General features: G+C 44.4%; 1 protein-coding gene across 2 annotated transcripts in view; it reads left to right on the top strand.

Moving 5' to 3' along the window:
* Positions 1 to 17,285, top strand: part of CHGB (chromogranin B) — a 300,313-nt gene extending 283,028 nt beyond the window's left edge. For both annotated transcript variants that reach the window (XM_069234159.1, XM_069234160.1), the window contains one exon: positions 16,882 to 17,285. In XM_069234159.1, coding sequence (XP_069090260.1) covers positions 16,882 to 16,965 — 84 coding nt within the window. In that variant the 3' untranslated portion in view covers positions 16,966 to 17,285. The remainder of the gene's footprint in view (positions 1 to 16,881) is intronic.
* The last annotated feature ends 3,870 nt before the right edge of the window (positions 17,286 to 21,155 follow it).

Here is a 21,155-nt window from a genome sequence, read left to right as displayed (position 1 = left end):
TTCCGGTGCCTCCATATGACAGGTGGATCCCTATTCTACTCACCAAAGAAGGTGTGCCAGATCATCGTGGCCTGCTGTATGCTTCACAACTTGGCTTTGCGACGACAGGTGCCTTTTCTGCAGGAGGATGGTCCAGATGGGGGTGTTGTGGCAGCTGTGGAGCCTGTGGACAGTGATGAGGAGGAAGCAGAGGAAGAAGACATGGACAACAGGAACGCAGTCATCCAGCAATATTTCCAGTGAAACACAGGTGAGATTACATTCCTGCCTACTACATGTACTTTTACACTTCTACCTCTATCCTGTCTGTCGACTTCACCCAGTGTATGGTTACTGAGTTGTCACTTTCTCTTACGGTTTCACAGGTGTGGGTCCCAACGTGTGTCATCTGCTTAGATTCCTCATGGACTAGAGCTGTGTGACATAGGTATGTTGACATTACTATTTCAAGAACATTTTGTCACTGTAATTGCAAATACACTATTTCCAAATCACAGACAGACTCCAGATCTTTTGGTGCTTTTGGTGTGTTTATTTAAATACAAAATATTGGAGGGGGAAGTTAAATGGTGAGGAGTGATGGCGGAGGACTGTCCATGGCAGAGTCCAGTCTATTAGTCTCATAGGTGCATTGCCCATATGGGCATAGGAAGTGGAGCTGGGGCAGTTTAATTATGGACAGGGTGACAAAGTGGGACAGTGGGATGACAATCAGGGTGGTCTCATTTCTTGGCGGGGGCCTTGGCATCGTGGTCTGTCTTGTTCCTGCATCTCAGGGACCGTTTGCGGGGTGGTTCTCCGTCTGCAGGGGGTGGGTTGCTGGTGTGGTGGTCCTGTGGCGGGGCGTCCTGTCCACTAGCGCCGGCGGAGGTGGTGGGCAGTTCATCGTCCATGCTAGTGTCAGGGGCCCCTTGTAGTGCCACAGTGTCCCTCCTAGTGTTGAGTATTTCCTTCAGCACCCCTACGATGGTGCCCAGGGCGGAGCTGATGGTTCTGAGTTCCTCCCTGAACCCCATTTACTTTTCCTCCTGCATGCGCTGGGTCTCCTGAAACTTGGCCAGGACTGTTGCCATCGTCTCCTGGGAGCGGTGGTATGCTCCCATGATGGAGGAGAGGGCCTCGTGGAGAGTGGGTTCCCTTGGTCTGTCCGCCCCCTGTCGCACAGCAGCCCTCCCAGTTCCCCTGTGTTCCTGGGCCTCTGTCCCCTGGACCCTGTGCCCACTGCCACTGCCCCCAGGTCCCTGTTGTTGTTGGGGTGGTGGGTTATCCTGGGTTCCCTGTAGTGGTGGACACACAGCTGATTGACGTGTCCTGGGGACAGAGGTATGGGCCCGCTGGGTGGGTGCTGTGCTGGTGTAAACAGAGGGGGGAAGGTCTGTGGTGGCCTGTGCCTCTATGAGGGGAACCGACTGTCCCGAGGCCCACGATGGTCCGGGCTGGTCATCTAGATCCAGGTGGACAGAGGTGCTGTCATCACTGTGGGCCTCTTCTGTGGGTGGGGTGGAGATGTCTGGACCCTCCTGTCTGGTGACGTTGGGTAGTGGTCCTGCAGGGGTGGAAAAGTATGATTATTGCATCTGTGTGTGTCATGGTGTGCAATGGGTGGGTGAGTGTGTACCCCAGTGCTGTCATTCCTGTGTGGGGGCTTGTGTGTTGATGGTTTAGGGGGGTGTATGGGTATGTGCAGTGGGCATGCTTTAGTGATGGGTGTCCATGTGTTGGTGTTGCATGCAGGGCTTGGTGTTGGGATGTGTGGTTTGTGATATTGGTACATTTGTGAGGAGTTGGAGTGATAGGGGTTGGGGGCGAGGGTGGGGGTATGTGATAGCATGCAGGTAGGGTGGAGGATGAAATAGTTAAGATTTAACTTACCAGAGTTCATTCCTCCACTGACTCCTGCGAGGCCCTCAGGATGCAGAATCGCCAAGACCTGCTCCTCCCATGTTGTTAGTTGTGGATGTGTTTGTGAACTTTGTGGGTACCACAATAGTATTGAGATACTACAGCTGTATTTTCACATTTATAAAACATCATTTAATTGGCAATTGGCAGTTGTAGGAATCAGGAGACATGTACCCCTTATCCAGTTTCCATTAATTTTCTTCCAAGAAGAAGGTTGTGGTGCTTGGGAAAGCAAACATTGGGCCTAATTCTGAGTCTGACGGGCGGCGGAGGCCGCCCGCCAGACTTCCCCCCTCCGAAATACCGCTCCGCGGTCGAAAGACCGCGGAGGGTATTCCGAGTTTTCCCCTGGGCTGGCGGGCGGTCTTCGCAAGACCGCCCGCCAGCCCAGGGGAAAACTCCCTTCCCACGATGACGCCGGCTCGTAATAGAGCCGGCGGAGTGGGAAGGTGCGACGGGTGCAGTTGCACCCGTCGCGTATTTCAGTGTCTGCTTTGCAGACACTGAAATACTTTTAGGGGCCCTCTTACGGGGGCCCCTGCCGTGCCCATGCCATAGGCATGGGCACGGCAGGGGCCCCCAGGGGCCCCGTGACTCCCCCTCCCGCCATCCGGTTCCCGGCGGGAGAACCGCCAGGAACTGGATGGCGGGAGGGGGAGTCGGAATCCTCCATGGCGCTCCGCAGCCATGGAGGATTCCTACGAGCGGCGGAAAGTCAGCGGGAGACCGCTGGCTTTCCGCGTCTGACCGCGGCTAAACCGCCGCGGTCAGAATGCTCGTAGGAGCACCGCCAGCCTGTTGGCGGTGCTCCCGTGGTCGGTGGCCCTGGCGGCCACCGACCGCCAGGGTCGGAATGACCCGCATTGTGTCTTCTGAAGCCACCTTGCAATTGTTCAAAACCTGCAATCGCTGAAGAAAAAGATCTTTGAATTTTGCTGCAGGAGGACAAAGAGGTCCAGCCGAGGAAGAAGGTGAAGGAGTCAAATTTGTAGCTTTTTTTCTTACTGCCTTCTGGAGGGAAAAAGGTCAACACTGAACTGGTAACCTGCAACCTCTGCAATAAAGTGATTTCCCATTGGAACGTGAAGCATTACTCAGAACCACAGAAATGATTAAACATCTGCAGGCAATGCATTCAATCAGGTTGGAGTGTGCCGAAAGAAGTCCCCAGAAGGAGATTAAAGAGGCCGAAGCAGAAGGATCAGCTGCTGGCACTTCTTCGGCTACTGTGACACCATCAGCTTTTTCTGCATCAATAGACCTCCATCACCACCCACTGCGTCTGTCCTCCCAGTAGCACTTTAGACTTCTTCAGCTACATCTGCCCCTCCACCACCAGCTGGTGTATCTGTCCCGCATCAGTGCCTGCTACTGGTACTGTGGTTCCAGTCCAATTGTTGAGGCAGAATAGGAAAATTATCAAGCAGTATGGCACTACTGCAATGTACTTTCTCCTCTGCCACACCATGATTGTTGCAGTAGAGAGGGAAATGATGACAATTTGGGAGCTGTTCATGGCTCATCAGTGTCCTCCCAACACCCTTATTTTTTTATTGATTTTACTCCTGTCTCCAGTTGAGATAATTGTTTTGTTTGGTCATGTTGACCATGTGAAAACAAAAAAGTTCCAGAAAAAAATCATAAAAAAGAAAAGAAAAAAGTTATTTTAGTAACTAATCAAAAGTCTCAAAAGAGAAAGAGCTTGTAGCGATATTAACCTTATGTTTTTCAGGTATTAGAAATACAATATTGTAATTAATATAGAGGTAAATGGTAAGTGTAAGCTAAGTTAAACATGAGCATTATGGTAGATTCATAATAAATGATAAGTTAATAATAGACTCCTACTACAGTGATATTGGATTGTACTTAGAGTGGAGTGCAGTGTCATAGAATGGAGTGGCAAAGAGTGAAGTGGAGTGTGCCTGAGTGGAGTGTTGTACAGTGAAGTGGAGTAGAGTGGAGTATCATTGAATGGAGTGTTGTCCAGTGGAATGTTGTTGAGTGGAGTGTTGTCGACTGGAGTGTTGTTGAATATAGTGTCATATAGGGCCTGATTCTAACTTTGGAGGACGGTGTTAAACCGTCCCAAAAGTGGCGGATATACCACCTACCGTATTACGAGTCCATTATATCCTATGGAACTCGTAATACGGTAGGTGGTATATCCGCCACTTTTGGGACGGTTTAACACCGTCCTCCAAAGTTAGAATCAGGCCCATAGTGCCATAGACTGAAGTACAATGTTGTAGAGTGGAGTGGCATGTAGTGGAGTAAAGTGGAATGACGCACTGTGTCGTGGTGTACAGTGAAGTGGCATAGGCTGGAGTGGCATAGAGTGAAGTTGTGTGTCATACAGTAGGGTGGACTGGTGTGTCATAAAGTGGTGTGCCGCAGAGTGTCCTAGAGTCGAGAGGCATTGAGTGGATTGGTGTACACTGAAGTGGCATGTCATAGAGCCGGGTGGAGTGTACTAGAGTGGGGTTGAGTGTTGTAGAGTGAAGTGGCACGTCATGCAGTGGATGGTGTGTCGTAGAGTGGTGTACAGTGGAGTGGCATACAGTGGAGTGGCATAGACTGGAGTGCCATAATATAGAGTAGAGTGGAGTGGCACACAGTGAAGAGGTTTGTCATAGAGTACAGTGGAGTAGTGTGTTGTAGAGTAGTGAATAGTGGTGTATCACACAGCAGAGTGGAGGGGGAATGTCATAGAGTGGATAGGTGTGTCATAGAGTAGTGTGGTCTATCACAGATTGAAGTGTTAAGTCGCAGAGTGGAGTGGTGTAGAGTGGAGTGTTGTAGAATGGAGTGGCATGTCATACAACAGAATGGAATGGTGTGTCAAAGAGTGGCATGTCATAGAAGGTCAGAGTGGTGAGGCATAGAGTGGGGTGGCATAGAGTAGGGTGGCATGTTCTACAGCTGAGTGGAGTGTAAAAGTGGAGTGGAATCTTGTACAGTGGAGTGGCATGTTGTACAGTGTTGAAAAGTGGAGTAGAGTGGTATAGAGTGGAGTAGAGTGGTTTAGAGTGAAGGGGAATAGAGTGGGGCAGAGTGTTATAGGGTGAAGTGGCATACACTGGAGTGGTGTGCTGTAGAGTCGAGTGGAGTGGTGTGCTGTAGTGTGTCATTCACTGGAGTGGAGTGGCATAGACTGGAGGAGCATAGAATGGACCAGAGTGTTTTAGAGTAGAGGGGCATTCAGGGGAGAGGCATAGACTGGAGTGACATGAGGTCCAGTGGGATAGTGTGTCATAGAGTGGAGTAGCATGTTATAGAGGGGAGTGGCATGGAGTGACATAGAGTGGTGTGGCATATACACTGGAGTAGTGTATAGTGGAGTTGCATGTTGTAGATAGATTTGAGTAGTGTAAAGTAGTGTAGCATGTCATAGATTAGAGGGGATGGAGGAGAGTGGTGTATTGTGTCACAGAGTAGATTGGAGTGGTACAGAGTGGAGTGGCATAGAATGTTTTGGCATATCGTAGAGTGGGATCGCATAGAGTGGAGTGGTGTGCTGTAGAATGGAGTGGAGTGGCATGCCATAGAGTGGTGTGTTGTGGAGTGTCTTTGAGTGGAGCAGCTTAGAGGGGAGTGGCATAGAGTGAAGTGATGTACCATACACTGGAGGAGCAGAGATTGTTGTGGAGTGGAGTATTGTATAGTGGAGTGGTGTGTCATAGAGTGGAGTGGCATGTCATAGAATGAAGGGGCATGTCAGGGAGCAGGATTTTTAGCTGCAGGTGAGAGCAATGCCAGCCCCCACAAGAGGCAGGGGGTGGCTGGGACTGCAGGGTCATTGGGGGTCCTGCTGCACCCCCCACCAATGCTGTAGTGGGTGCCCTGGGTGAGTACTAGGATAACCACCCTTTATTGGCTGGGACCTGGAGGGTGGGGCCCCAAGGACCAATTTCGGCCCAAGGAGGGGGGTTGGGTGCCCCACTCCCATTTCATAGAGAGTCTGGATACTGGAAGATGGGTCCCCAGGTCCAAAATCAGCCCTGGAAGGGGGGCTGCGTGCCCACGCTGCATTCTTAATTTGGCTGTGACCAGGAAAATTGAGTCTCCAGGCCGAGAAATCTGCTCTGGGAGGGGGTGCTACTGTCCCCCTCCCCATTTAGAACATGGCCAGGTCTTAGATCTGAAATTTGTCTGTGTGCCGCCCTCACCCATAACTCAAGCTAGGGGCCCCTGGGAGTCAAATATGGCCCAAGGAGGGAGGCCTATGTAGCCCCCTCCCCTAAAAAAATATGGTAGGGTCTGGGGTCCCCAGGGACAGAATTGGACCAAGGAAGGGGCTATGTGCCGCCCTCCCAGGTTGGCTGCCTTTTGGGGGGTTGGCCACATATTTCATAACTTATTACATCTTCTACATCATTGATAAAACCGCTGCAACATTTGCTGTAAAATTATTAATGAGAAAACTGGGGAGGGCGGGGGCGCAAGTTATAGTTACCTTACAGCACGAGTTATAGTTTCTTCAGATAAGTAGAAGTATAGCTGCTGAATTTCCATATTTTTTTGTGTGCAAAATGTGAACCTAATTATAACATCCTTTTAGCACTTGGTTTCTACACATATATATATATATATGTATATATATATATATACATATATATATATATATACATATATATATATATGTTTGGGTGATTTTAGTGCTTTTATTTCACAAAGTGAAGTGTTACAAAGAATGGTTGAACAAACACAGGGGAGGCAGCCAGTTATTAAAAGTTATTGTGAAAGTATCATTGCCTGTCTGTGTGCCTTTCCATAGTGATTAAAAAAACTAAGAAGAAGCATACTCCTGAAGCCCTGTGGAAGATGAGGACAACAACAAAAGAGGTGGAAAGGAAGGTTTATTCTAGGTACTGTATGTGCAGGGAATGACTGACATGTTTATCTAAGGGTTAACTGGCTGGGTGAATTCTGTTTGGATTTATACACAATTTCAACATGCTGGGCCACCTTTGTCACTTGGATGCATAATGGGTTTAGGACAAAGGTCATGAATTGGATGGGGTGTGTGCAACTTGGGTAAAGTTAGAGTAAATTGAGTCAAGAAGTTAAAAGTCTTTTCCTTACATGGGTGCATGAAGGGGTTACAATAATGGGGCTACTGTGGCAGAAGAAGAAGGGGTGAGGAAAGTCCATGTTTTGGTACATGTTGGCTTGTATGGATGACATAATGATGGTCCTGAGTAAAGGACATATCAGATACAACAGGCTTTGAGTCATAATCAGGTGGTTTGAGGGAATGATCAAGCCATATGGGTCTATGATGTGAACAGGATGGCGAGTGCCGGATTGAAGATGAGGCTAGATCAATAAAATTCTCAAGCAAAGTGGGATCGACAAAGTGCTCAGTTGAGGTAAGATAATAGCAAAATGAATACACAAATAATCACCAGACTCAGCACACTCAAGGTAACAACAAAGGAAAGAGGCATTCATCCACATGTCTGCATATTCGCATCTCGAGTGGGCACTCCTGACTCACAGTAGGCAATCATTTCCCTTTCCTAATAGGATGGCCACCACCCTTATTGTAACTGTCTCTAAACACATCTTGGCATCACAGCAACAATCGCAACAGGCCCTTCTAGGTAGAGTCACTCTACTGACAGATACATTCCCTTCCCATTGACGCCGCCCATCAAATCCAAAAATTGCACCATTCACTGTGAGCAAGAATAATCCCAATGGACTCTTCAGTTGCCAGCTGCACTTAGGTTCTGATTACTCATGAACTTTGTCCAGCTAAAGTCCATCACCTTATCTGCGCTCCTTCTTTCCTCTTGTCTTCTCTCCTACCATCTAATTTCCTCTCATCCTCTCCATCCTCATTCCTTTTCCATCTCTGGTCCCTCTTTCTTTTTTCTACTCAACTGCGATCCTCTGTTTTTCATCATCTAATTTATTTGATTATCTTCTCTCCAATGAACTTGCCCTTCATTATCTCTCACTCTGCCAAACTCGGAATGAGGCCCTCATTCACTTGTTCTATCCCTCATTCTGTCACTTGGTCTTCTTCCCAACTTTCCTCTTCCCCACACCTTTCTTCTCATTCTCTCCTTGACTCTCCTCAAACCCTGTAGTTCTGACCAGGCCTCATATTGACATAAAATATTTCCTTTCTCTCTGTATCCTCTTCTCCACTTCTTATTCCTCAATTCCCTCCCTTCCTCTTTATCACCTGACTATTCTAATACTTACTTCACATTCCTTTACTGTCTCCCCCTTCTCTCCTCTGTTCTCATCTCCAAATCGTTTTCCTCCTTTCATCTTTCCATACTTTTGCTCCGCTTCTCCAAAACTCTTTACTCCTTTCCACAGCCTCCACTATTCTATTCCACTTTTTGTACATTTTCAAAGTACACAACACTATATCACACATACCACACATTACAAACTCTTCATATCTCCTCACCAGATCATTTAACTTATAATGGCAACATAACAGACACCACTTCCTTCATATGCCACACTATCCAGGCCATCAACCATCACCACTCCATTTTATGTGGCACAATAATATGGTCTATCACTCCGCACACACACTTTACCATAAAGCACATGAAACATATATTTCCATTCCTAAGCACCCTGATTTGTGTGCTGCAAACATGTGGAAGGATGTGTGTGACTCTCCTTGCAATGGCCCATAGCACAAAGCACTGCCTTTCATTGCATTGGGTAGGCCTTACTTGGGTGGAACATGGGCATTCCCACGCATTCTACCTGTGCATTTTTATGCAAACCGAGATTTACAGAGTCTTCTGAACCTGGATGTACACCACAATGGTGCCCATGTCTACCAGAGAGTAACAAGGAGAAATATTTTTTTTTCTCCTGGTTTCTTCCTCTTTCCTCGTGTGCTGTATTGTGGAGCACATATGGAAAGAGGAATATGCCTCTAAGGATTTAAGAAACTCTCCCTTCCTGCACAAAAACAATCCGGTGCGTAATGATTGGGCACTAGATAGCACACAGTGTGCCAACACAAGGAGAGAGCAGAAATGCTTCACATTTTTGTAACTATGGAGCATTTCTGCTCTCCCTTTCTCTAAACGCATCACAGCAAGTTCTCTTGCTGTGCGGCATTGTGTGTAATAATAGTGCGCCCCTATATACATATCCAAAAGGGACTCTCAGGAAAAATCAGGAAAGGTAGTAGACAAAGTCAGCAGGCTGATAAAACGATGAGAGAGTTGGCAGTAGACAATTTTCTGTCAGACTTTCCACCGCCCAGAGAGGTGCCCCTTTTCCTGCAGAATTCAGCATCAAGGATGGCAATGCCCAGCTTGTGTCCCGGCTGTCTAGCAACTAAGGGCACCCTGTATGTGTAAATTTATACATGACACAAGCTGTGTCCCAGACCACAACAAACTATAGACCAGGGTTCATTGCCTATTGGTGGCAGTGACACTGGTTAAAGGCACTTACTTTCATCTAAGGTCTGATGGAAGGGAGCGGATCACAAAGGTGTACGAGTTGCTCAGAAGGGAGCAATCAACAGAAGTTTGGGTATGGAAAGTCCATGTGGACCATGGCTGACAGTATTACTGGCTTCGCACTTGTTGAGTGACATGAAAACAACAACTAAGAAATCACTACAGGGCCACCATGTAGAGCAAGCAGAGGGCTCAGAAGGATAGCAGGATGGGTGTAAACATACAGTTGATCACTGAATATCCATAGCACAAGTTAGACAGACAAAATTCTTACATGGGCGATAGTAGCTTTACAATTAGCAAACAATCGTTGGCAAAGCCAATAGGCCAGGCACTGTCTGCTAAACCTTTGGTTTTGCCAACACTTGTTTTTTTGTCATGGTTTTTGTAAAATGTTTTGAAAAAGACTGTCCTGCGCACATATCTGGCCACCTGGAAATGATTTTTGTATGACAATTATTCAAAACACATTCAGAGATGGATGCCACATCGTGCCTATGTACATAAATATGTATGCACGGGTAGCAATTGAACGGTTGTCATTAAAGTACAAAATTATTGCAAGATAGGTGCATATTTGTGCATATGTCTGTGCGTGCACCAGTATAGGCAGTTATATCACATTACCATGCATGTGTTTACAATGCATGCCTTTACGACACATCAATGACAACACAATGCATTCACCACGCGTTATCTTTAACCTGCAAACCTTTACCATGCATCCACCTTTATCATGCATGCCTTTACAAAGCAAGATAAGTATTTATAAGGTTAGCGAAACACACCCACATACTGTATATATGTATTTATATCTATCTATATATACATATATATATATATATATATATATATATATATATATATACACACTCACCTATTTTTTTTTTACCTGTTCTGTGCCGGGGATGTAATGGTTACGTCCGCCGGCACAGTGCTCCTGTGCCGAGCACGTAACCATTACGTCCTGGCACCTGAGCTCGGAGGAGTGGGCTTCCCCCCCAGGGCAGGGATGGAAGGGGAAGCCCTTCTTCCCCTTCCACCCCGACCCCCCCCAGTGAGGTCTGATGACATCAGCGCGCGTTCAGAAGCCACCTCCCATCGCTCTGGAAGCTTTGCATTTTTCAACCGATCATGTGAAGGGGGTCTAAGAGGCTTCAAAGGGAAGGAAAGGAATTTCCTTCCCTTTGAAGTCTCTCAGAGCATTTCAGCAGCCAGATGATAAAGCGATCTGGCTGCTGAAATGCTCACTAGACACCAGGGATTATTTCCAATAAGGAAATTGGCATAAGGGGAGCGAGCCTTTGGGCAAGGGTCACTCCCCGGGGGGGCAATTTTTTTCAAGGTCGTTCCTGCCCCCACTGGGGGCAGATAGGCCTATTGTTATTAGGTGCCAGGGATCATTTATTTTCTTTTTTTTGCGTTTTTTTCAGAGGTGGGGAGCGACCCCTTAGGCAAGGGTCACTCCCCAAGGGGGCAAATTATATTTAGGCCATTTCTGCCCCCCTTGGGGGCAGATCGGCCTATTTGTATTAGGCCAATCTGCATCCAAGGAGCGCAGAAACAACTAGACACCAGGGAGGTTTTTTTAAGGCAAATTTCACACAAGGGTCGCTCCCCGGAGGGGGAGGAAATTTATTTTAGGCCATTTATGCCCCCCTTGGTGGCAGAAACCATTAGGCACCAGGGATTTTTTTTTTTTTTTTTTTTTTACAGATGGGGAGCGATCCCTTAGGCAAGGGTCGTTACCATGGGGGCAAACTGTATTTAGGCCATTTCTGCCCCACTTGGGGGCAGATCAGCCTATTTTTATTAGGCCAATCTGCCCCCACTAGCCACCAGGGATTTTTTTTATATTTGCGCATAAGGGGAGAAGGCCCCTTGGGCTAGGGCCGCTCCCCAGGGGGGCAAAATATTTTTAGGCCTTTTGAGCCCCCGCCAGGGGACAGATTGGCCTATTATAATTAGGTCGATCTGCCCCCAGGGGGGGCAGAAACCCCTAGACACCAGAGATATGTTTTCATTTATGTTTACGTTTCTTATTTATATATGGGGAGCAACCCCTTAGGCAACAGTCGCTCCCCTGGGGGGTAAATTGTATTTAGACCATTTCAGCCCCCCTTGTAGGCCGATTTTTCTTAGGCCAATCTGCCCCCAAGGGGGGCAGATACCACTCAACACCAGGGATCTTTATTTTTTGCGGCAATTTCACGCAAAGGGAGCGGTCCCTTAGGCAAGGGTTGTTCCCCTTGGGGGGCAAATTTATTTTAGGCCATTTCTGCACACCTTGGGAGCAGATCAGCCTATTTTTATTTGGCCGATCTGCCCCCAAGGGGGGCAGAAACCTCTAGGCACTCGGGATTTGCCCTCTAAACCTCCAACTTTGCTGGAAATCACACATTTTCCCCACATTTTTGTGATGGAACCTTCCAGAATCTGCAGGAATCCACAAAATGCCTACCACCCAGCAATGTTTCATCTATACCGATAAAAATTCTGCTGCACTTGTAAGCCTACAAATGTTTTTTTTCAAACTGCCCTTTTGGATCCGCTTTGATTCCCCCTCAATTTCAATATGTTTTTGGCTCTTCCCTGTCACAAGCACTTGGCCCACCTACACGTTGGGTAATAGGAAATTTGTCCCAGTGCAGTGATCCCACACAGAAATGTGGGAAAAATGTGATTTTTTTAGCTAAATTTGAGGTTTGCTGAGGATTCTGGGTAAGAAAACATTGGGGGATCCATGCAAGTCACACCTCCCTGGACTCCCTCGGGTGTCTAGTTTTCAGAAATGTCTGGGTTTTGTAGGTTTCCCTAGATGGTTGCTGAGCCCAGGACCAAAAACACAGGTGTCCCCCACCGCAAAAACAGGTAGTTTTGTATTTGATAATTTTGATGTGTCCAGATAGTGTTTTGGGGCATTTCCTGTTGCGGGCAGTAGGCCTAACCACAAAAGTGAGGTACCATTTTTATCGGGAGACTTGGGAGAATACTGGGTGGAAGGAATTTTGTGGCTCCTCTCAGATTCCAGAACTTTCTGTCACCAAAATGAGAGGAAAATGTGTTTTCTTACCAAATGTTGAGGTTTGCAAAGGATTCTGGGTAACAAAACCTGGTTAGAGCCCCACAAGTCACCCCATCTTGGATTCCCCTAGGTGTCTAGTTTTCAAAAATGTGCAGGTTTGGTAGGTTTCCCTAGGTGCCGGCTGAGCTAGAGGTCAAAATCCACAGCTAGGCACTTTGCAAAAAACTGCTGTTTTCTTTGGGAAAATGTGATGTGTGCACCTTGTGTTTTTGGGAATTTCCTGTTGCGGGCCCCAAGCCTACCTACACAAGTGAGGTACCATTTGTATCGGGAGACTTGGGGGAATGCTGGGTGGAAGGAAATTTGTGGCTCCTCTCAGATTCCAGAACTTTCTGTCACTGAAATGTGATGAAAAAGTGTTTTTTGCCCAAAGTTTGAGGTTTGCAAAGGATCCTGGATAACAGAACCTGGTGAGAGCCTCACAAGTCACCCCATCTTGGATTCCCCTAGGTGCCTAGTTTTAAAAAAAAGCACAGGTTTGGTAGCTTTTCCTAGGTGCCAGCTGTGCTAGAGGCCAAAATCCACAGCTAGGCACTTTTAAAAAAACAGCTCTGTTTTCTTAGGGAAAATGTGATGTGTCCACCTTGTGTTTTGGAACAGTTCCTGTTGCGGGTGCTAGCCCTACCTACACAACTGAGGTACCATTTTTATTGGGAGACTTGGGGTAACTCTGGGTGGAAGGAAATTTGTGGCTCCTCTCAGATTCCAGAACTTTCTGTCACTGAAATGTGAGGAAAAGGTGTATTTTTGCCCTAATTGTGAGGTTTGCAAAGGATTCTGGGTAACAGAACCTGGTGAGAGCCCCACTAGTCACTCCATCTCGGATTCCCCTAGGTGTTTAGTTTTAAAAAATGCACAGGTTTGGTAGGTTTCCCTTGGTGCCGGCTGAACTAGAGGCCAAAATCTACAGCTAGGCACTTTGCAAAAACCACGTCAGATTTCAATGTAAAAATGTGATGTGTCCATGTTGCATTTCCTGTCGCGAGCATTAGGCCTACCCACGCAAGTGAGGTACCATTTTTATCGGGATACTTGGGGGAACACAGAGTAGCAAAACAAGTGTTATTAGCATATTACACCCATACATTTTGCTCTCTTCATAAGTAGGCTGCCTTTCACCATGTCAATGGGCACTGCTGTTTGTGGATGGTCCAATACCAATCTCCAAAAGAAACATTTTAGTCACCAGCATACATTATTTTTAACAAATTCAGCACCAGGTTGCGGTGAAGGTGTTACCCACATGTGACAGATTCACTTGGCAGCTATGTTTTGGAATTGTAAAATGTAGTCTAGTCAGTTTTGAAATTGTGTTTCAGGAGAAACATCAAATGTAAACCCCTCACATACTGAAAGAGTTTTGTGTGTTATACTTCCTTCCCTGGTTGAAGCAGGCAAACCCCAAAGTGAGTGGATGGAGGAGTAAAACATGAAGCTTGTGATGGCAGATAAACTTGAAGGTTGCAATTGGATGGATTTCTTGCAGGGCCCTCTGTTAGTGCGTGTATGCTAATTGTTAATGTATGGATTGGTGGCACCACAAACAAAGGGAACAACTCCAATCATAGTGCCCTCAAATCATGGTGCCCTCAGTGAACAAAAGCTCTGCATACTCCCCTAGTCTGCTAGCTGTACCTTCTATCTTTCTACAGGAGAGCACCAGGCATCTGTTCAGGTGAAGGAACCTGAGCTCTGCACTGCCTAAGGGTACAGGCTTTGTGCACTGGCTGGAGCTACAGGAGCCCTTTAAGAGTGCTGCAGCAGGGGTATGTGCCTGCATACTTTTTCCTACAAGCATGGGTCCACTCACAGGTCTCCTAGTGGTATCAATAGAATCCTGGAGACATGACTTATGCTGTTGATGCTCACCATAACAAGAATAAATGTATTTTTTATATGGCTTTGTGTTCTTCACTAATATGGCTGCCAACACTACTTCTAATGATGAGTTTCCGTCGCAGCAAGCACACATTTAAATCTGTGCATCTTTGTCTTGCCTTCCTTCATTTGGAGAGAAAGATACAGTGACTAAGTGCAAGTGTGGCTTAGGTGTAAGTGTGTATTTCTATACGAAAAGTAATCTAAAGCTAACAAAACGGGAATTGGCTGTATAGTTGTAATTTACAACAAAGCCTAATTTCTTGCACAGCAATGTTTAGCCATTTTAAAGAAGTGTTGCAAGGCAAAAAACTGAAAACATATTAATCAGTTATTTGACTTTAGATGACAGAAAATACCACATTTAAAAGATACGGATTGCTACAATGGAGATTATTGAGAGGTCATTACATCTTCGAGTAAAAATGTTTATATTACATACTTTGGTGCTTTTACTGCACAAAAGTAGACATATTAAACTCACATATTATTAAGGAACCATGACATATGGAAAATATTTCATGGTTACTTGAAAAATGCAGATTTTGTTGCCACTGTGCAACGGTTTAACATTGTTCAGACTACCACAATTATGCAGTTTGGAGGACCAAGATTATCGAAATTATGCAACAAAAAATGCAAATAATGTAGTACCGTGGCTGTATTATTATTTTCATTTGTTTGAGCTGGAAACAACAATTTTGGTGAAGCCTGCATATTTTGGAAGTTATGTGGCAAATTCAGTAAATCCAAAAGTAAGCTGTAAACTCTGGAGCCACAGAGGCACATAAATCGACTGATCTCCCCATTGCCTATAGTTTTATCAATAACTTATTTGTGACAGGTAAACAAAACCTTATATTTTTAATTCCAATCAATGCTCATTGTTATCTGCACTTTGAATAAAACAGCTTGTAATATCAAAAATACATAACGGGTACCTTGCCATTGCCATCTCAGACTTCTGGTGACATTTACAAACTACGACGCCAAAGATATCACCAGAACCCCTCATTGGTAATATTAGACCAGATTGCACAGTTTTCCCTTATGCACGCTATGTATGTACTTAACTTTAAACCATTGTGTATATGCAAGTAGGTAAACCCCAAACTTAAACAAGAGACACTTCATTTAGGTGCTACCATATATAAACATAAATGCCAAAATAATTAGCATTTGGGGTACTCACTACACAGCATTAGCAATGCAATCTAGTGGCTATTTTGAAACATCAATGGAACATGAGTTTTTCACAATGAGTGGTGAAATTGAATGTTTGAAGCTTTTCTGAAAATTCTAGTACATCAACCAAGGAAAGAGATGTGGTCCAGTGGCTAGGCTAGCAATCTAAGGACCTTGATTTGAATGCAGCTTGCCACTAACTGAAAATTGTGCAGTTCTGCAATATCACTTAGTCACAATGTGTCTACAATTTCAATGTGTGAGATACTAGTGTAAATGTATGTAACAAAAAGATATAAGCCACCACTCGATGAAGACAATCTTGCATCATTTTCCATCACCTCCCATAATGGGCAACACCCTGTTGCTCTCACGCAAGGTCCATGCTATGAAAATACCAACATGTGCATGCTTTTACATTGTGAACAGGTATCTCGCTTATTATTCTGTGTATACCGCTTCCTTTCGAGCTGTTGATGAGTCATCTCATTTTGTGACAGCCAGACAGAAGCTCCCACAATGTTCTTTATCTGGTTTATTCCTCGCACCTCAAGTCTACTTCTCAACGTCTGTAGGAGCACTTTTTTGGGCACATTGGGTGATTCCCTCTCACACATTTTCTTGCTCCCTGGAAGCATGTTATCATTATGCAGTTCATGCTACTCAATCAGAAAAGAAACATTTCCAGTGAGTCTTCAATGCTTTCATTTCTGACATCCACAGAACTCACTTGGTACCAAGCATCTTGCCAACATCTGAAGATCCCAGGTCTGGTGGACACACTGAGCTCCAAAAATGCTCGGTATCTCAGGAAAATGCATTGGTGAAGACAAAAGATCTGGCTTTAATGTGCTACTGCAGGAAAGAGTAGGCATGGACATGTGCCTTTTCCATGTGTTAGCTCAAAGATCTGGATCTATTGGCCTTCCAAAGGTGTATTCTAATACTGACTCGGCCACAAATGTGCAAAGTGGTAGCCCCACCAAAAATGTTTAGTACTAGCCCCCCTCAGAAGTTCGGGCCTCGCTGTACTCCTGGTTTCCTGTGTAGGTGACTATGTTTAAATGTTTCTTATTCAGTTAAAAAACATTACTAGATTGGCAGCAAGTTTAGATTTACTATTGAAAGCAACCACTATGCAGACAATAAGCTACATCAAAAAGTATCCTTCTGTATCCATGTTTGCATCTTCCCTCCACTAGGCTACTCGAGGGGTTCTCCTATGAGAATATTGCGTTCAGGCCATCTCAGCTGCTTGCTGTGTTGTTATTGGTGCATGCCATTGGGAATTGAAACACTTTCCTTATTTAAAGCTACATTACACAGCACTCTTTTCCTATCGTCTAAAAAGGATATCTGTTTTTTCGTGTGCTCTAGGAAAAGGAGCTCCAGAATCTGGCCGCAATGGATTTGGAATTGCAGAAAATAGCAGAGAAGCTCAATGACAACCGACGAGGGTGAACGCTGTACTGCCACATCACCAGTACCCCAAGGATGTTTCTAACACAGCTTTCGATACTTCAGATACCGAAACGTATTGCTATTATCACTGCCGCTAAAATGTCTTGTTTTCTTAGACACAACCTTTATTGTCCAGTACGTGTAGTGCTTTATACCGTAATAGTTACTTTGTGCTACGCAATTGGCGTGAAATAAAAGAGCACAGAAACGAAGGCTGACAGTAAATACGCTTGCAAGAAATGGTTGTTTTATTCTTCAGAAATGTCTGTCTCTTGAGTTTTAAGTATTAAAAATGTGATCAGTCTCGAAACAATGCTTTAGTCCTGGCTACCGTCTCAATTATTTACGGTGTCAGTGTACCCATTGAATATAAAGAGTCTACAATGTTTATATAATTCTTCTGCTCTGCTGTGACAAAAAATAATGATGATGAACCTTCCTGGTGTATCGTATGAAGTGTAAATCAATTAACCACCCTAGAAATTAGTTTGCATCAGAATTTACTCACCAAAATGCACAGACAGCAGAAATAATTCACACACCCCTCGTCCCACAATGACATCTCATGGTTCACTGTTTGTTCCTACTTCATTCCTTCAGCAGCCTCCATTTTGGTGCTGCGGTACAGGGCAATATGTGAAGAAGTGGAACGGCAGAAAGTAATAGTGTAGCTAGGCCTCTATCTATGTATCTTTAATTCCACCTACTGCTTTCATTGCCCATGAAACCGAGAACAGCAGAAGCAGTGTCAGGGGTGGCAGAGAAGAAATCAGGGGTAGAAGATGCTACCTTTGACTAATAGCAATTGATATCCAGGCTAGTACTCAGTTTAATCAATGGGCAACTGATTTGCTTTTTAGGTTACCTACTTTAAGAGGAAAAATTGAACTCTAGTGTTCTGGAACAAAAGTACTACGGAAACAGATCAGAACCAGACTTGAGAACCAAAACAACCCTGGCAAAAAATGTTCAAACCAGCCCTGCTCCCTACGGCTTCTCTCTCTCTCTCTCTCTCTCTTTCGCTCTCTTTTAATCCATCTATTCTCTCCATCCTTTCCTCTCTCCTCTCCCTCTCTGATTGCTTTCGCTCTACCTTCCGCCTCCCTATCTTGCCCTCTCACTTTAATTCCATGCCTTCTGGAATTAATCTCAGGGTGCTGGGGAAAGTGACAGAAGCATCAGAGGAGGCCCCAGATTTAGAAAACCAGCATCCAAGGGCCCCAGCCCACTGGGGAAATGCAAGTGATATTAAAGACCTGTCCATCGCTGAAAGAGATGGTTCCATCATGGGACAGTTGATGGGTGATCATCTTTATAGACAGCAGCATATAGGAAACAAACTTAACTTTCTATAGCGATAACCTCAAACCTCATATTTTCATTGGTGATGATTAGTGAATATGCAAGAATGTACCAAGTCAAGCAGAGTGAACCGAACGGCAGGAATGCTGGTGCTTCTGTGACAAAGTGAAGGAGCCCTAGTCATAGTGACGGACCACCACATCCGACCGTTGAGTATGCAACAAAGGTGGTCGAAAAAAAGAAAGGAAAAGAGGAACTGTTCTGCATGTTTGTAATTATCTTTTACTGTAGGGTGGTGAAGAACTGCTAGGAGCTCACAGGTAGCCCTAAGCACCCCGCTGCTTAGGTGTATGAAATCGTACGTACGTGATAGTCATGTGTGAACTGAGAGCCTGATTCACAAAGGTTAACTTAAACATTTGTGCAAAATTGCTTTTTTCAACAGTCACAAAAAATTACAATTAAAATGCAGTTTTGTGAATACTGAAAAAACTGAAACTTACACAAATGTGTATGTTTACCATTGTGAATCAGGCCCTGTACGACATGGCAGGCTTGCAAGGTTGTTACCACAGCATCTACCAGAGACCTCACTTAGCAGACCACGTGATGAAGGAGGCTGTGCATCTGTGGACTCCTTCATAGCATGGCTCTGTGGTAACACTTTGTCCATGGTCGGACTGAGGAACCAAAACCAACCCTGGCAAAAATATTCAAACTAATGTGCTCCCTTTGTCTCCTTGCACAAGCTCTCTCTCTCTCCTTTCATCTATCCATTCTTTCTCTCCCCTACTCTCCTTTCTTTTCTCCCTCTCTAATCAGTTTCCCTCTACTTTCTCCCACTCTCCCTCCATGTTTGCTGCAATTAACTTTGGAAAGTGACAGAGGCACCAGGAATAACCCTGGGCTTTCAAAACCGGCCTACAAGAACTCCAGATCATCAGGGAAATTCCCAGTTCAATAAAAGACCTGTTCGGCTTTGAGCATGACACATTGGACATCTCACATCATACATTCCAACATTTCACAACAGAAACGTTGGACATTTTTAAAATAAATCGTTGGTGTTTGTTCTCTGCATTGACGTCAATGGAAGTAGAAGCATTTTCAGGAGGTAGATATTTTGGGGTAAGGTGCAAATTCAATACCCACAAGTCGATAGTGTTGAAACAAAATACTTTTTTATTAGAAGAGTGGAACCAAGACGCGACTCACAAGATCGAAATCACCTCTCCAACTGTCAAAGTTGGAGAGCCGAGTCTAGCCTCGAATCCTAACACCATCACAATAAAATTAGCGCGTGACACAGGATCACGCGCTTTAAATTACAGCCCACATCTCCCCTCCTTAAACAAAATATAACAAAAAATGCATTTATGATAAAATTGTATAAACACAGAAAAACAATATCTATTAATGAAATATGTACTTCCAAGTCAATACACTGAAAATCATGAGTAAGATAATTTGTATACACCTTAATATATTTCACCAAGAATAGTGATAGTAGAATATAGACAGGTACTATCGAGAGAACTCTGTAATTACATTAACATTCATACCCAGTAAGATACTTTGGTTTAACAAACATTCTACCTTGTCTGTTGATAACAACTTTTACTTAATGATTCAGCACCTTCATCCGCTACCAATGAATTATTATCCCTTAAATCATTTGACTCTACATCCTTGTTCTGACTCGTGTATTGATCTGCAATATGTTCACTTTTATCTTGGTTTCTCATGTCTTTTGATCTATCATTTGGTCTTAACTAATTCTATCTATTAGTGTTTTTAATCACATGAATTCATAACAATGTACTTGTACCACACAGGTTTCTCTCCATAACTTATCTTTGGAATTCACTTAATGGTAACAGATTTCTTTTTGCCCACCACCTTCCATCAATTAATTTCACTACTGTGCATGACATTTTCTCAACTTTAAAAGGACCTTGAAAATTGAAGTCTGTTTTAGATTTCTTGCTTCTCATATTCTTTAACATGACCCATGAACCCCCTTTGATATTAAATTCACTGATATTACATGAATTATTGTGCTGAATTTTCATCTTATCCTTGGCCCATTTAACATTTTCTCTCACTTTACTGGTATCAGTTCTACTATGATGACTACCAATACTTCTCTCAGTCAACCATCCTGGATCCAATCTAGACCTGGCGGCCCTTCTTCTTAATAACTCGAAAGGTGAAACTCCTGTCACTGAGTGCAGTGTATTGTAATATATCCATATTTTTCTCTTAAATACTCTGCATCGTTTATACCACACGTAAGGGCAGTTTGAATTTCCTCTGTGAGAATTCTATTAGTTCTTTCCACAGCACCATTGGTTTGTGCACTATATAGAGCTACTGTAAAATGCCTTACATTTCAACTTTTTAGGAATGTTTCCATTTTGTCAAAGACACCAACTGCACCCCGTTTTCCATGACTAATTCTGCTGGTTAACCCTCAATAGCAAACAGTCTAGATAAATAATGCATAGCTGTGTCGGTACACACCTCTTCAACAAATTCATAATAAATCCATTTGGAATAATAGTGCAACAATCATATATTTAAGATTCAGATCTTCCACATTAGTTGGACCTACAAAGTCTTTAGCAATTTTTTCCCAGGCTTTTTTTTAAAAAAGGTACTGGGATCATAGGGTTAGCTCTCATTTTCCAGTGTTTATTAAATAATATGCACTCTTTGCACATTTCCATCATAAAATCAATTTCTTTATCCATTGTTGGCCACCAAAACGTTTGTCTTAATATCTTTTTGTAGAGGTAGCCCCTAAATGACCAGCCTCAGCTAAAGAAATTATTCTTGCTCTCAACACTACAAGAGGTACAAACTTGTCACCTCTTAACAATACTCCA

This window comes from Pleurodeles waltl, chromosome 5 (assembly GCF_031143425.1).
Source record: "Pleurodeles waltl isolate 20211129_DDA chromosome 5, aPleWal1.hap1.20221129, whole genome shotgun sequence".
Taxonomy (NCBI): Eukaryota; Metazoa; Chordata; class Amphibia; order Caudata; family Salamandridae; genus Pleurodeles; species Pleurodeles waltl.
The sequence above is the reverse complement of the archived record's forward strand: the minus strand, read 5'-3'. Positions and strand labels throughout refer to the sequence as shown.